We start from the raw sequence: 14,600 nt of genomic DNA, 5'->3' as shown, positions 1-14,600 counted from the left end.
GGAGACTCGGTTCAAAGAGTCGACACCAGTATCAAGCGCGTCCTCCTCAGAGCGCTCTACGCTTTCAAGGCAGGGAGGACATGCATGCGGCGATAGCAATGAGGAGCTGTACATAGGATATCTAAAGAACCATTCGGCTGAGTCCTCTATGATTCAGCCACAATTGACTAACATATTACCACCCTGTTCAAGGTGAGTTTCAATCGACTGTGCTGAAATGTGCATCTTAAAATCCACACACATTTGCTATCGTTGCTAAACCTGCTAATGCTAACTGCCTAGTCAGCCGTTTGCTTCATCGATAAAAGTAATTGCAAATTCACAATGGCCCTATAAACCAGTCAGCATTGTGTATGAATTTCATACTAGTTGTGTTATGAATGTACATCTCCTAGAAGACTTATATTCAAAGTGGTATTGTTGACATTAGGTATGAAATAGACGGTCGAATATCGTGCTTTCCCAGATCCAATAGCAATCCTGAATAAAGATGAATGAACTCCATGTGTAACGTTACCTGTGTTAACTGATCTTATTGTTTCTAGTAAGTTAGCCGTTGCCCAGGTCAACCCAAACGGGTCATGGTTAAAGTGAAGAGTGAAGGAAAAGGCAGGGTCTGAAGGGGATAGTAATCTGTACTGGTCTGGATTAAGACTGGATTATAGTTTTACAAGGACACTTGCCCGTTACAAAAGCCAGTAAGTAATGTAAATAAATATGATTACTATGATAATAACTCGGATGCATATCCACGACAGGACAAAAATAAACCTTATCAATGAACCCGTGACGTCACAAGACTCATCCCAGATGTGTTTAAATGCTGTCACTGGAGAGGTAACACCACGTGTTTTTGTTCAGACCTATTGTGAAGTTTAGCACATTATTATAACACATGTATTTTTAATTAATAGTTTTTTCTGCTCCATTTTATACAGATGTTTTTGTTGTTTTGAGTAGTGTCATATATGTCGTTATCTATTGTTCAATCTACCCAATACGGGTTGGCTGTTACAAGCCACATGTTTACCTGGTCTTTGAGAGATGGAGGTAATGATTTATTTCTAAACAGTGGGTTTGAGTTTGACCATTTAGATTGAACATTGATCTCATACCCAAAAGTGTGCAAAATTAACTTAATACATTTTTATTATGTGAATTGAGATTGACTACATCACCCACTGGTCCTTTCAAAGACATTAAGTCCTCTGTTATGATTAATGTATTGGTCATAAAGTCTAAAAAACAGCAAAGAAAACAGCAAAGTACAGTGCTTTTAGATAGCTTTTCTGCTTCTGGGCCACCAAAGCTGCATTTATTTGATCAAAATACAGTAATATTGTTAAATATTTGAATTTAAAATAACTGTTAATTACAATATAAATAATACTATTTTGATTTATGGTAAAAATAATTTATTCCTATGATGACAGCTGAATTTTCATCATCTTTCAGAAATCACTTTAATATGCTGATTTCCTGCTCCTGCATTTTTTCTTATTAATATCAATCAATGTTAAAAACAATTGTGCTGCTGCATTTTTGTGGAACATGTTATACTTTTTTCAGGACTCTTTGTTGGTAATTTTAATCAATTCGATGCATTTTTGCTGAATATAGGTTGGTATTTATTATTATTATTATTATTATTATTAGCCGTCTTGACTTTTAAAGGGATTGTTGATCATGTTTCTAACGATTTTGAACTGGCCTGGAAGCATTGGTGTATGTTGCATTAGTTTTGAATTGAAATGGCATATAAAGTTGTGTCAGCTTCATCATGCCGGACTGGTTCATTTTATAGCATTGAGCCAGTTGTCATCATCTGGAAGAAAGTGACCTGTGTGATTAATGATTTAGTGTGTGTTCTTATCAGACATTGGCACAGCCGCTAGATTCATCCAAAATACACCGACTGTAGAGTTAAGCCTGAGATAAGCTTACAGCTTGATGAACAGAGGCTCATCTGAAGCTCGCACAGCTGCAGTCTGATACGTGTGAATGGGGTGATCGGTTAGCTTTCTAGTGTATGCAATCGCAACCTTCATTGAAGATCTGAAGCTTATGATTGTTTTCCCAGGCTGTTATCATATCTCTGGTTGTGTGATCATCTCTTAACTGGCTCTAAACATTTCTTGAATGAATGAATAGAAATTATTTCAAGCTTAAAAGTCAAGTGTGGGTTAGGGGGTTTGCAACTTGGAAAGACAGGGCTAGAGTGCAGAAGTAGAGTTTTGGATGTACAATTCTATTCATTTCTCTCCCAAAACAATTTAAGAACGTAAACTTTCAAGCTTCTGTAAAAGGTACAAATCACTTCTGTAGAAATCACTTCAGAGTTTAATTGCCAGATTTTTGTTGAAGAACAGTACTACTACTACCCATAATTCCAATCAGCGAAATAACTGTTACCATGGAAACATACTGTTGTAAAAGACGTGAGCAGCAACCGCAGTCAATCATGGAGAATTGTGGATGAAGTATTCAAGTGTCTATTGTTTATTTTGCATTTGCAATAATAAATATACACAAAATAATTTAAGTTTTAGTCGATGAGTTTTTAAACGTGTTTTAACAAAGTCTCTTATGATCACTGCAATGACTGCATTTATTTGATCAAACGTACAGTAAAAAAACGCAATATTCTGTAAATAATATTACAACTTTTTATTTGCCAAATATATAAAAAATGGAAGAGTTATTTAAAATTTAAAGGATAAAATTTCAGCAAATTTCAGGATCAGGATTATTTGATGAATAAAAAGTTAAAAATAGTTTTTGTGACGCTTTGAGCGCTTTTGAGTGAAATTGTAAACACCTCTGATTGAACATTGTGTTCAAGCACTTATCGGATACGTCTGAAATACAATTCTTTTGTGAAATTGGCAAAAACACACATTTAAACATTTATAGTTTAAACTTGAGAGGCTTTAGTTTCACAATGGTGGTGATATGGTTTAGTTGCTGGTATTTCTCAGAAAGATCCATGTTCAGTGTTTAAACCACTTAAAACGGGCTTTCATGATCAGGAAAGGTGTCATGTGTATACAAGTGTCTATTAGCCTTTGTCAACATGGGGTTTGTGAGATCAGCAGAACATAATCTTCTTTAGCAAAGGCGTTATGAGAATCGGGAAGCCGTTGTTCTGCCCACCATTGCATGCTGGTACATATCCTATGATTATGAGTGCACACATCTTATTGCCTAATGGTTTCTTAGTAGTGTTAAAGTCATTTCCTGATGGATTACTCATAACACCCAAAACCTGCACCTGTTATTTCAACATCAACAGAGTTCACCTTCGCCACACCTTGTACTTGCACTGTGTGCTATTAAAATAGAGCCGAGTGCTTTCTGCTTGCTTTGGCTGTGTACATTGTTCCATGTGTCAATAATGGGCTGCTGCAGAAGAATTTGAAGAGCAGCTCCCTTTGGGTGATATTAATTTTTTTAATGCATAATTTTGTCTGTTTTTTTTTTTTTTGCTGTTGTTTAGCTTTGAATCATGGCAGATGTCAAGCCGCCCTCTGACAGGCCTCAGAGGAAGATGTCCACTACAGGGGACAGTTTATACAAGGTCCTGGGACTGGAGAAAGGGGCCACGGCAGAGGACATTAAAAGAGCCTACAGGTACCGTTTTACTCCACTACATTTGATAAAAACATATCATTACTATTTTTTTTATTTTACTGAAGAAATTGCCATTTGCTCTGAGACGTGATTCGTGAATGAGCTGATTCTTTTCAATGAATCTGCTAAATCGGTTTGCAAATCACACTGAATGATTCTTTTGCGAATTGGACTATTCTCGAGTGAACAACTCACTGATTCAATGATCCGTTCCGAGCGAGTCTCTAGTTAACTGAATATAAGTCTGACTCAAAATGAGCAGAGAACCGGGACATCCTCAGAACTTTAGTGTGCGTACAACTGATGGAGCAAAAATACACAAAATATATTACCTAATTTTGTCTTGTTGTCTTATTTTAGGAAGATCAATATTATTTTTTTCAATATATTTTACACTACTCATTTTACAGTGCTTAAAAGTGATTTTTGAAGTAATGATTATTCATTTTATTTTTATTAACTTAAGTTTCAATTCAATTTAGCTAAAAAATATTATATTAATACATTATTTTAACAATTTAATTTTTATGTAAATCATCGTATTATTTTTAACATTATTGCTAATACTCCTAAATCAAAATATAAGGCTTATTTTCTTTTTTTTTACTTATCAGTAAGCATTTGACTTTATTATTATTATTTATTATCGTAATTATTATTGAAATAAACTCTCATTTTTATGTACTTTGCATTCCCTTTGATAGAAGCCAAATCAAAATATCTGCTAATATCTGTTTAACCCTTTATGACCTGCCATAGAACAGTTCCACCAAAGTATATCTTTCTATTTTTACATGCTGTGCTGTCATTCTTTTGAGCATTTTCACATGCCATACATCAAAATAATCCTTACTTTCTCTACTTGAAGGCTATGTTTGTAATAAATCAATAGTACCTAGATAAATATCTCAAAAATGCAATAAACAAAAAGAAAAACAATTTTTTTGAAAAAAAATCTCTATATTTTATTTAATACAAAAAAATGATAAATGTAAACCTCAAACTTGTCAATGAGAAAAATGTGCATAAAACAGTTTAAAACTATACAGAATTGATTTGAACTGTTTACATCAATTAGTTTTTAAGATACACTCATTTAAAAAGGGGGAGTAAAATGCCATATGTAAAATATTCAATTACATTTGTGGTCAAACAGATAACATTTTGCTTTTGAACATTGATTGAACATTGAATTGGTTAGAATATAAATTAAATAGTCCCTGTCAGAACAATTAATAATAAAATAAATATAAAATAAATAAATAAAGGCGATGAGCAGAAGGAATTCGGTGCGTCCGTGTACTTTCATTTTGACATAACGTTGCGCGCATGCGCACACGTGTGTGTGTGTGTGTGGGGGGGGGTGCGTGTGTGTGTAAATGTGCTTGTATTTGCGAGTGTATAAACGAGAAAGAAATGATAGAATGAAGCAATGGTAAAAAGACAATAATGATAAGAAGGAACATATAGCAGATGGGAGTCAAGTGCGAGTCAAACCTATTATATATTCAGTCAAACGCATGGCCAAAAGACGCTGCTTCTGACGTCACTACATGCGACACAAGCTGGGGTCAAAGTGCACAGGAAGTGATGTCGTGATCAGTCCATGGATCCGTCATCGGAAGACGCAACTACCAATTGCGGATCTATAGCACATGTGTGCAAAGACGTGCAATGCATTTTTGTGTGTTTTTTTGGAAACGCGCATTATTACAGACTCATTAGAGGGTGGAAACCGCGCAACATGAGCATGTTGAGGCTTGATCTGCCATGTGCACCGAACGTGATACCTCAATGCGCCATCGGAAGGCGTTACTATCAATCGCAGATCTACAGATCATGTGTGCAAAGACGTGCAATGCATTTTTGTGATTTTTTTGAGAAACGCATTTTGCGCATTTTGTACAGACTCATTAGAGGGTGAAAACAACGCAACATGCGCATGTTGGAGGCTTGATCTGACAATTTTACATCTCTGGTTTTGTATGCAAAAAGAATGATTGAGCTAGCTACTTGGTTTCAGTTTCTATAGGCTGTTAAACAGACACACGCAAACCGGAGCGCCGACGCTCCCGTCGGTCTTAAAGGGTTAACAAGTTTCAATCATTTCAATTGAGTTGTTTGCCTTGCAGTGCAAACAGCGTTTTACAAAAGATTCATGACACTCAAAATTCTTTGTTTTTAAAGAAAACTAGCTCTGAAATACCATCCAGACAAGAATCCAGAAAATCCTGAAGCTGCAGACAAGTTCAAAGAAATCAACAATGCCAACTCAATCCTCACAGATGAGACCAAACGTAAAATCTACGATGAGTATGGTTCAATGGGGCTCTACGTGTCCGAGCAGTTTGGAGAAGAGAGTGTCAAATACTACTTCCTCATGTCAAAGTGGTGGTTCAAGGTGAGAGCTCAATTCCCTATAAAAAATTTTATTGACAGTTCATTACTGACTGTCTTTACGTAAACTCTACACTGACCCTCTTTGGTGACATTCACTCACTCAGAGATGCAGTTTTGATGAAATGAGTTTGCTTAGCATGAAAAAAAAAACGTAAAAAAAAAAAATCTCTTTTCTAAGATTAATCCACTACCATAATCTGAGCAGAACAGATGTTATTTAGCAAGCTTTGTTCTATTTGAGAACGATATGTTCTGAATTTACTTTACAGATGATGGTGGCTTTTGATCCACATGTAATAATTTTCTCAAATAAGCTTGATACAGAAGTCTGATCAAAATGCATCTGTTTGTTGTTTCTTTTTGATCTACAAAGCTATAAATAATCGCTGATGTGCTTTGTTTTGTTTTTTTGCCAATCATTTCCCTTGTGTTTCAGCGTAGGAGCTATCGGAAGCTCCTCGAACTTTCTAGCATGATAGTGTCTGACCAACAATGTCAGTATAGCAACTGAGTAGTAGCTGGTGGTAGCATCTTGCTAACGTCCCGGGCGCCGAAGCTTCCAACATGCGCCTTTCTGAGATCTATGATCTGAGGTTTGTCTTTTCCGCAGGCTACGGTCATGTGCTGTGCCGTTTTCTCCTGTTGCTGCTGCTGTTGCTGCTGCTGTTTCTGCTGTGGAAAGTGCAAACCACCAGAGGAGGATGACAACTACCAATACGTGGACCCAGAAGACCTGGAGGCCCAGATCAAAGCAGAGCAGGATGGAGGAGGTGAGCCTTGAGTTTGTTCGGAAAGGGACTCTAGTAACTGATGTATCGCTTATCTGGCAGTTTGTTGATGTCGGGAATTGTTCAAAAGGCTTATGAACTCCTGAATTAGCTGTTTGAATCACTCTGCTGATGAATCTTTCACTGAATTAACTCACTTAATCCGTCAGAATGGCCAAAGGATAAACATCATTATTATTGAACTGCAAGTTATTACTTTCAGCAATTTGTGCTTTTTGAATTTCTATATATGTAATATATAGAAATATACTGTATGTTCACAAGTTTGGGGTTGGTATAATTTTTTTTTAAAATAAACCTCACATGCTGACCCAAAGCTGGAATGATTTGATCAAAAATAAAACAGTAGAACAGTCAAACTGTCAAAACAGTAGCATTGTGAGATATTATGATTTTTATTTGAATGTTAAAATGTTTTTACAGCATCATTACTCTAGTCTTCAGTGTCACATGATCCTCCAGAAATATATATATATATATATTATTTTATTTTTTTAAATTATATTTTATTTATTTTTTTGCTGCTTAATATATATATATATATATATATATATTAAATATATATTGATATATATATATTTGAAATATAAATCTTCTGTAACATAACAAATGTTTTTATGGTGACTTTTGATAAATATAAATCCATCCTTGCTGAATAAAAGCATTAATGTCTTGCAAAAAAAATATTTCTGACCCCAAATGGAGTAAATTTACTTTTTTTTTTTTTTTCATGTATAAACTTGTAGGCAGACGTTTTTGAAATTAATAACTTGCAGTTATATACACTAAATTCATTTATTAATATATAGCACTGCTGACTATATAATGTCTCTATTTTACAAGGGAAGACTAGATAGTCTTTGCTAAAGTCTCATCTGCAGTTAAGGTGGCTGATCGTCCCTGCTGTCTCGGTAGAGACACGTGATGTTGCTCAGGTGGCATGTACAGCAGGAACAAATTTACCAGATCAAGCAAAAAGAATAAACATGCAGCTATTTATAACTCTGGTTTTGCTTATATAGATGTCAGTGCTTTTGTTGGGTTTTCCTCTGAGGGTTGTTTATTATTAATGCTCATACTTAGAGGGATTTCAACATCAAAACAAATTGAAAAAAAATAAAGAAGTTGGATATTGTCGAGTATAATCAGTTCTGATGGATCCTTCTGTCTAGTCCTTTAAATATGGGATAAATAGTATTACCGCTGACATGATGGAAGATGGATTGCCTCCGATTCATATCAAATCACCCATCATCTTCAAATGTTGCACTACATTTTATTAATAGTCCAGTTTTTAATTCCAGTCTAATCTTGTGTTTGAAATGACCTTAAGGTGTCTGCAGTTTATCTTCTTGTTGAATTAAAAGACAGGACTCATTTTACTTGTCTTGGCTGTGATCGTTCAAGATGCGGATGTATCAGTCAACTAGGACGTTGGGTACTGAGTGCCTCTTGTCTTCCTGATGCTAATATGGCTTTTATATTATTTATGGAGTGCAAGCACGAGGTGTTTGGTCAATTTTGTTGTGTCTAAATTTAGCACTCTAGCAAGTATGACAGTCAAGTTAAGTAGACAAGAAATACTGACATGTTGCAGTCCTGTAATATTGATGAATTTTTTTGAGTATTGTATTTTTGTGTTTAGGATTTCCTGTTATTCTTAAAGATACCAACTTCAGTATTTTAAGTACCATTTTTTATTTTTATGAGTATTACAAAATGTAGACTATTTACATTTTTATACAAAGTATATCATACAGATATTGCCCTTAATGTGAAGTTAGTGCAAACTAAGTGGATTTAAATTGTTTACATGTTTAAAGCTTGCATTTAAAAGTATAAACCATCCTTTTTTCAGCTGTGAGAGAGTACATTACAATGAAATCAGTTTCATGTGAGCTATAATGTCAGATATAATGGTTTTACTCTTTTACTCGACAGGTGAAACAATAATTATTGTCCAGCCTATACCTAGTCCTGTTCCAGAAACCTGCAGTGAAACTTTACCGGATTCAAAATGACTTGTAAGACTAAATATTTATCGCCAGCATGAGTCACTCCATTGTAAATGTCCACCTACAAAACCCTGTGTTTGTCCATGATTCACACCATTGTCTTTCACTAACATTTGGATTGCAGCATTTGATATTTTCATTTGCTGTTACAAAGGCTTCGAGTTAGTCATTGGATCTGGTTTTCAGACTTTATTAAACATTGTAAGGCCCAATTTCTTGACGACCTCACTGAGGCTTATTAATCGGTGCTAGTACTTTCACAGCACATTCGGTAGATTCAATGTTGGAACTTTATGCAATGAACTGAAACTCAAAGCCATTGACTTGCATTATCTGGAGATCTTGAGTTGCGTTTGCTTTACTAGGCACATGCATGAACCTAATGCTTTGCATGTGCGTGCTGTGGATGTCCTTGTTTTGCATGTTGTCAGGCCGAGCCTTTTTCTCCTGTAGGTATTGGAGTTTGATGAACAGGAGGTGGAAGGACACCATCTGACCATTTAGTTTATGATAGTGCCTGCCAGACCACACTGCTGAGAAATTAATAACTTTATAATATTTCATATATTCATTTATTAACATCATTAATATGAACAAAAATATTAAAGCTACACTGTGTGATTTTTACCCCCATCTATAGGTGAAAAGGTTTATGACCATCCAGTGAATATTAGTTTCTGTTCCTCTCAATTCCGATTTCGTTTTAACTCCTACGGTGGCCAATGTAGTCCAAGATTAACATGGCTTCCAGTTCGACCTCGTCCATGAGTGTTAACTCCAACATAAACGCGAAAGGCGAAGCTTGAATTAACGCGTATGTCCCTCTTTGGCTAATGTACTTTAAAGATGGAGGGGCAACATGGCGACCGGCATTAGAACCCCTTACCCGTACGTATTTTCAATGGCATATTATACACTCACGAGAATACTTTATTACTTGAACGAAGTAAATATACATTAATGAGCACATATATTTTTGAAAGTTTTTTTAGCTAAAAATAAACTAAAATAGTTACACAGTGTAGCTTTAATGTCAAGTTATTATATTATAAATATATTATATTATAAATATTGTAAATATATATATTTTAAAGAAGCTAAAAAATAATGCATTTGATTGACCAAAGGGACAGTAAAGACTTTTATATTGTTGCAAAATATTTCTACATTAAATAAAAGCTGTTTTTACACTTCTTTTCAAGGAATCCTGAAATAATATGCACAAAAAATGGTTTAAGTAGCACAACCATTTTCAACAATAATAAGAAATGTTTCTCACGCAGCAAATTTGAATGATTTCTGAAGGATCGTGTGACACTGAAGACTGGAGTAATGATGCGGTTAAAGTAAATTACATTTTAAAATGTATTAAAATAGAAAAGTGTTTAAAAATGTAATACTGTTTCATAATATTACTGTTTTTACTATATATTTTTTATCAAATATATGCAGCCTTTGTGAGCATAAGAGACTTAATTCAAAAGCTTAAAAAAATCTTAATGGCTCCAAACGTTTGAACAGTAGTGTATACTATATATAAGAAGATTAAAGATTATATTTAAGAAGATTAAAGTTAAATTCATCAATCTGGTGCTCATTGAGAGTTCAAAATTAAGATCTCCAACCCAAGTTCAGTGTGCAAATTGAACAATGAAAACAGTCGGTGAATTGACCAACAATAACTCGCAATACATGCAGAGATGAAGTTCACTGCATGCGTTCACTGTGAACGAGCCGTAAACACCGGGTCACAAGCTGATTGTGTATGAAAAGTGTGCTCTTCGCTTTGAAACACGCAGCTCAAACACATGTACGTATTTAAATAAATCGTTGTCTTTTGCATTTTCGGGGCACAAAGCCATATCGCACTTTCGATATTAGTTTGTATACTTTGCCAAAGCAATGGTGCAAGGACCTTTTATGTTATTTTATATACGTTATGAAACTAACGGCACACTGGGAAACACTGGCTAGACATCACATTCACTACATGTTATGTGTTCTGTTACACAAATGTAATTAATGATGAGGAATTCAAAAATGATTATTATTATCCTGCATTACAACCACTTTGTTAAAGGATCTTAGGATATGCCAGTGAGTGCGAGGATGAGTCAGCAGGAAATGGGATTTTCTGTTGGGAAGGTTGCGTCAGCATGAAGCAAAGCTGTCAAAGCAGGTGCATGTCACCGATAGAAACACAATCAACACGAGCCGTTCGCACTGAGGCACCGCTGGCCTGTCATCGCAGCCATCTGTTCACCAATGTCATCTTCATCTCACCTCGCATCTCCATCTATAGCCCATTTTACCACCCCACTACTGTTTCGTGTCACACTTCTGTTTCTTTAGCTCTCTGTTCCAGTGTTTTGTTTTTCATTTTCAATGTTTTGCTAGGAGTGATTAATTGTAATTAAGAAATGTTCGATTTTTATTCTTTGCCGCACATGGATGCTGTCCGTTAGTGGGGCGGTGATTTGGAAGAGCTGCATCAGGGAAGGGAGGTAGGTTTCTTGGAGCGGAGCTGTGACCACAATTGGACATATTCCCAAGAAACAACATCTGTTGTACTTCACTATTGAGAAAAGTGTAGGCCTAGTGTGCTAGCGAAACCCACATATCATTCATACCATTAAACCTATTGATAACGCGCCTCAGTAAAACTGTATGTTCTGCCGTCTAATCTTCAAAAGTGGTGGCTTCATGCAAAACTGAAACAATTAGTGTGTTTATCTGCATCATTTTAATAGTACGGATATGTCAGCTGATATTTGGACATTTTGAGATTATCACCACCTGTTGATATTTCACCCAACTTGGAAGATGAAAAGACGTGGTGGTTCTCTCTCGTCTCTTCTCTTTTGGTAGTATTAAAGCCACACTGTGTGATTTTTACCCCCATCTAGGGGTGAAAAGGTATATGACCATCCAGTGAATATTAGTTTCTGTTCCTCTCAATTCCGATTTCGTTTTAATTCCTACGGTGGCCAATGTAGTCCAAGATTAACATGGCTTCCAGTTCGACCTCGTCAATGAGTGTTAACTCAAACGTTAACTCGAAAGGCGAAGCTTGAATTAATGGGTATGTCCCTCTTTGGCTAATGTACTTTCAAGATGTACTTTCAACATGGCGACCGACATTAGAACCCCTTACCCGTATGTATTTTCAATGGCATATTATACACTCATGAGCATACTTTATTACTTGAAGTAAATATACATAAATGAGCACATATATTTTTGAAAGAACTAAGTATTTTTAGCTAAGAATAAACTAAAAGAGTTACACAGTGTAGCTTTAAAACGGCATGAGACCAACAATCAATGGATAATGGATCCTGCAAATTTGATCTTTTTATCATACATCAATATACATGCTTGTACATCTCGGCATTGTCCAAAACCCATACGTGTTGGCCACTGCTTTGTAGTTTTGTTAAGTAATTGAAGGCATTTTATCCAGATTCTAATTCTGTCCTTTTATTATTTATTTTATAGGCTCAAATCTCCCTATTTGGATCCAGCCCAGTTCCACCCTCAACGCCTCAGAATCCACGCATTTCACAGCCAGCCAGTCCGTGTACAACACCCAGAAATGAGCCACCCTTGCCTGCTCCTGGTCCCGGTCATCAGGTCGAGGGGGTCCTGCCGATGGACTCTAAGGCCCCTGACATAATATGCTGATCGCAAGGCATCATGGCACTAGGACTAAACCGTGCCACTGCGTCATACTCTGACCCACTGCAAACGAGTGACAGTTTGCCAAAAGACAAGGAAGCCAATCTCACTTTATCTGTGTCTCCGCTGGTGTGTATGTCTGTCTGTTTATCTGTAACCACACATTCATTTCCAAAAGCTATGAGACTGGTGCCATTGGGCAGTGCTCCAGAAGGGAAGTGGGTTTGCTTTTGAGGTGTGTCATTTTTTTTTTTTATCTGGTTCTGGCTATTTTGTTTATTTATTTTTTTGTGTGTTAGAAGCATGGATGTGAGTGGAATGACCATGTGAGTGCATGCAAAGCAATATCAGCATGCCTCTACTATACAGCATCGGAACGTGTGCAAAACCCCTCGCGCTTCTCTTCATCCAAAAGTGGAGTCATAACATGGCGATTTTTTTTTTTAGTTTGCTTCTTCAGACTGGAGTTTTTCGTTCTCAAGTTGTCTCAATGTTGCATTTCGTTTAAGATTGAATCGGTCAATCTTAATCAAATGGCAAGACATAGCTGCGTAACGTCTCTTTCTGACCAAAGCCAAGGCAGACGCCTCAAATGTCATCTGATGTGCCGTGCTTGCTATTCCAAGCCGTGTGCAATGGTCGTACGTTTTCTAAAATCAAATCGCTTGAATATGCTGGTGAAAGGTGTTTTATTTTTTCTTCTATGCACTTTTTTTCCCACTACCTTCATAGGAGGCTTCTAATGCAAATCTTATGGCTTCAGCCCTTATGGCTACTTAACAACTGAGAAAGCAAGAATATCTGTAAATGTGAATTTTTTTTTTTTTTTTTTTTCAAAATGGGATCAACCCTGCTTTTGACGAACGCCACCCCAAATCATTGAGCAAACCTGCGCTTCCCCCGTGCCCTTAGGTATATGACAACAAAACGCAAATATTTTTAATGATCTTATTTATTTTTAATATATCAGAATTGAGATTGTGTATGACATGTTCTGACTCGAATGATGCACTGTGTAAACTTCGTTTTGAAATTTGGGATCTGCAAGAGACTCGTGATTTTAGCAATAAGGAAATGCCCATTGTGTTAAATGTGAAAGACTCAACCATAGTCAGGTTACTGTTAGAAACCCTACATTAGAGTCAGTAGATGCCAAATGTTCTCCGTATAAATTGTTGTTCCGAATGTCATAGTATATACTTGGATTGTACATCATTTTGTTTCTGTGTGCAAATAGTAAAGTATGTAATTAGTTCAAGAAGTGTATGATCATCTGTCTGTCCCGGGGGGGGGGGGGCATTTTCTTATAGCCAAGACGTTTTCTTTTTCCCCGTAAAAACTGGATATTGCTTTCAGAGAATAAACTTGCCAAAAGATAAAGAAATCAGGGCAGTCATTCATTAGAAAGCATTGTGATATGATCTGCTTCCAACCCAACTGTTACATTTTTTTTTTTTTTTTTTTCCAATGGTACATCTACATGCTGACTGGATCATTTCATTTCAATGGACGAAGCACATTACAGCAATCAAATCTTTTTTTTTTTCTTTTTTCTTTTTTGGCACTTTGTTTTGGGTGCAAATGATTTTAAAGCATTTGAAAGGTTTTGGCCTCTTCGCCAGTGCACATATTAAGTTTTATGATGCTGTGCGTAATAACTTTGTTGATGATGAGGGGGGGTGAAAGCCGAGGCTGGTCTGAATTTTCCAATGGCCAAAACTAAGCTAAGAACCACGACACTACATTGTTACTTTCCTCCTGTTTTACTCAACATGGTTCGTAATGCATCACATATTTAATTGTGTTTATATTATTGAATCTGAATTCATTAAATAAATGGGGATTTGTAAAAACTTGCGTTTGAGTGATTCATATTGTGAACTAGCTTTACGTCCATGTTGCGATTACATGGCTTTCAGGTTTTCATTTTTTTAATTGGTACAATTAGGCTGTGGTTGGAAATGAATTGGAGCGTATGTCTGCTATCTGGTTAACTTCACACTGCTGCTTTATGTGCTATAGTTGTACCCATAAGCTTTTAATCAGCTTAGAGTACAACTCTACACACTCATTAACAGTACTTACAACA

General features: G+C 36.1%; 1 protein-coding gene across 3 annotated transcripts; it reads left to right on the top strand.

Moving 5' to 3' along the window:
- The first annotated feature begins 54 nt into the window (after nucleotides 1–54).
- Nucleotides 55–12,720, top strand: dnajc5ga (DnaJ heat shock protein family (Hsp40) member C5 gamma a). 3 transcript variants are annotated; one of them, XM_039692675.2, is made up of 7 exons: nucleotides 55–192; nucleotides 3,497–3,630; nucleotides 5,818–6,031; nucleotides 6,641–6,800; nucleotides 8,760–8,842; nucleotides 11,299–11,337; nucleotides 12,332–12,463. In XM_039692675.2, the coding sequence occupies exons 2-5, from the start codon at nucleotides 3,506–3,508 to the stop codon at nucleotides 8,837–8,839; spliced, it is 579 nt and encodes a 192-aa protein (XP_039548609.1). In that variant the 5' UTR covers nucleotides 55–192; nucleotides 3,497–3,505; the 3' UTR covers nucleotides 8,840–8,842; nucleotides 11,299–11,337; nucleotides 12,332–12,463. The 3 variants fall into 3 exon arrangements, with proteins under 3 accessions (XP_039548609.1, XP_039548610.1, XP_039548608.1); XM_039692676.2 differs by lacking the exon at nucleotides 11,299–11,337 and having other exon boundaries at nucleotides 12,332–12,471; XM_039692674.2 differs by lacking the exons at nucleotides 8,760–8,842; nucleotides 11,299–11,337 and having other exon boundaries at nucleotides 12,332–12,720.
- Nucleotides 12,721–14,600: the final 1,880 nt, after the last annotated feature.

This window comes from Pimephales promelas, chromosome 13 (assembly GCF_988280905.1).
Source record: "Pimephales promelas chromosome 13, fPimPro1.hap1.1, whole genome shotgun sequence".
NCBI lineage: Eukaryota > Metazoa > Chordata > Actinopteri > Cypriniformes > Leuciscidae > Pimephales > Pimephales promelas.
Note: the sequence above shows the minus strand (reverse complement) of the source record. Positions and strands in the feature narration are given on the sequence as shown.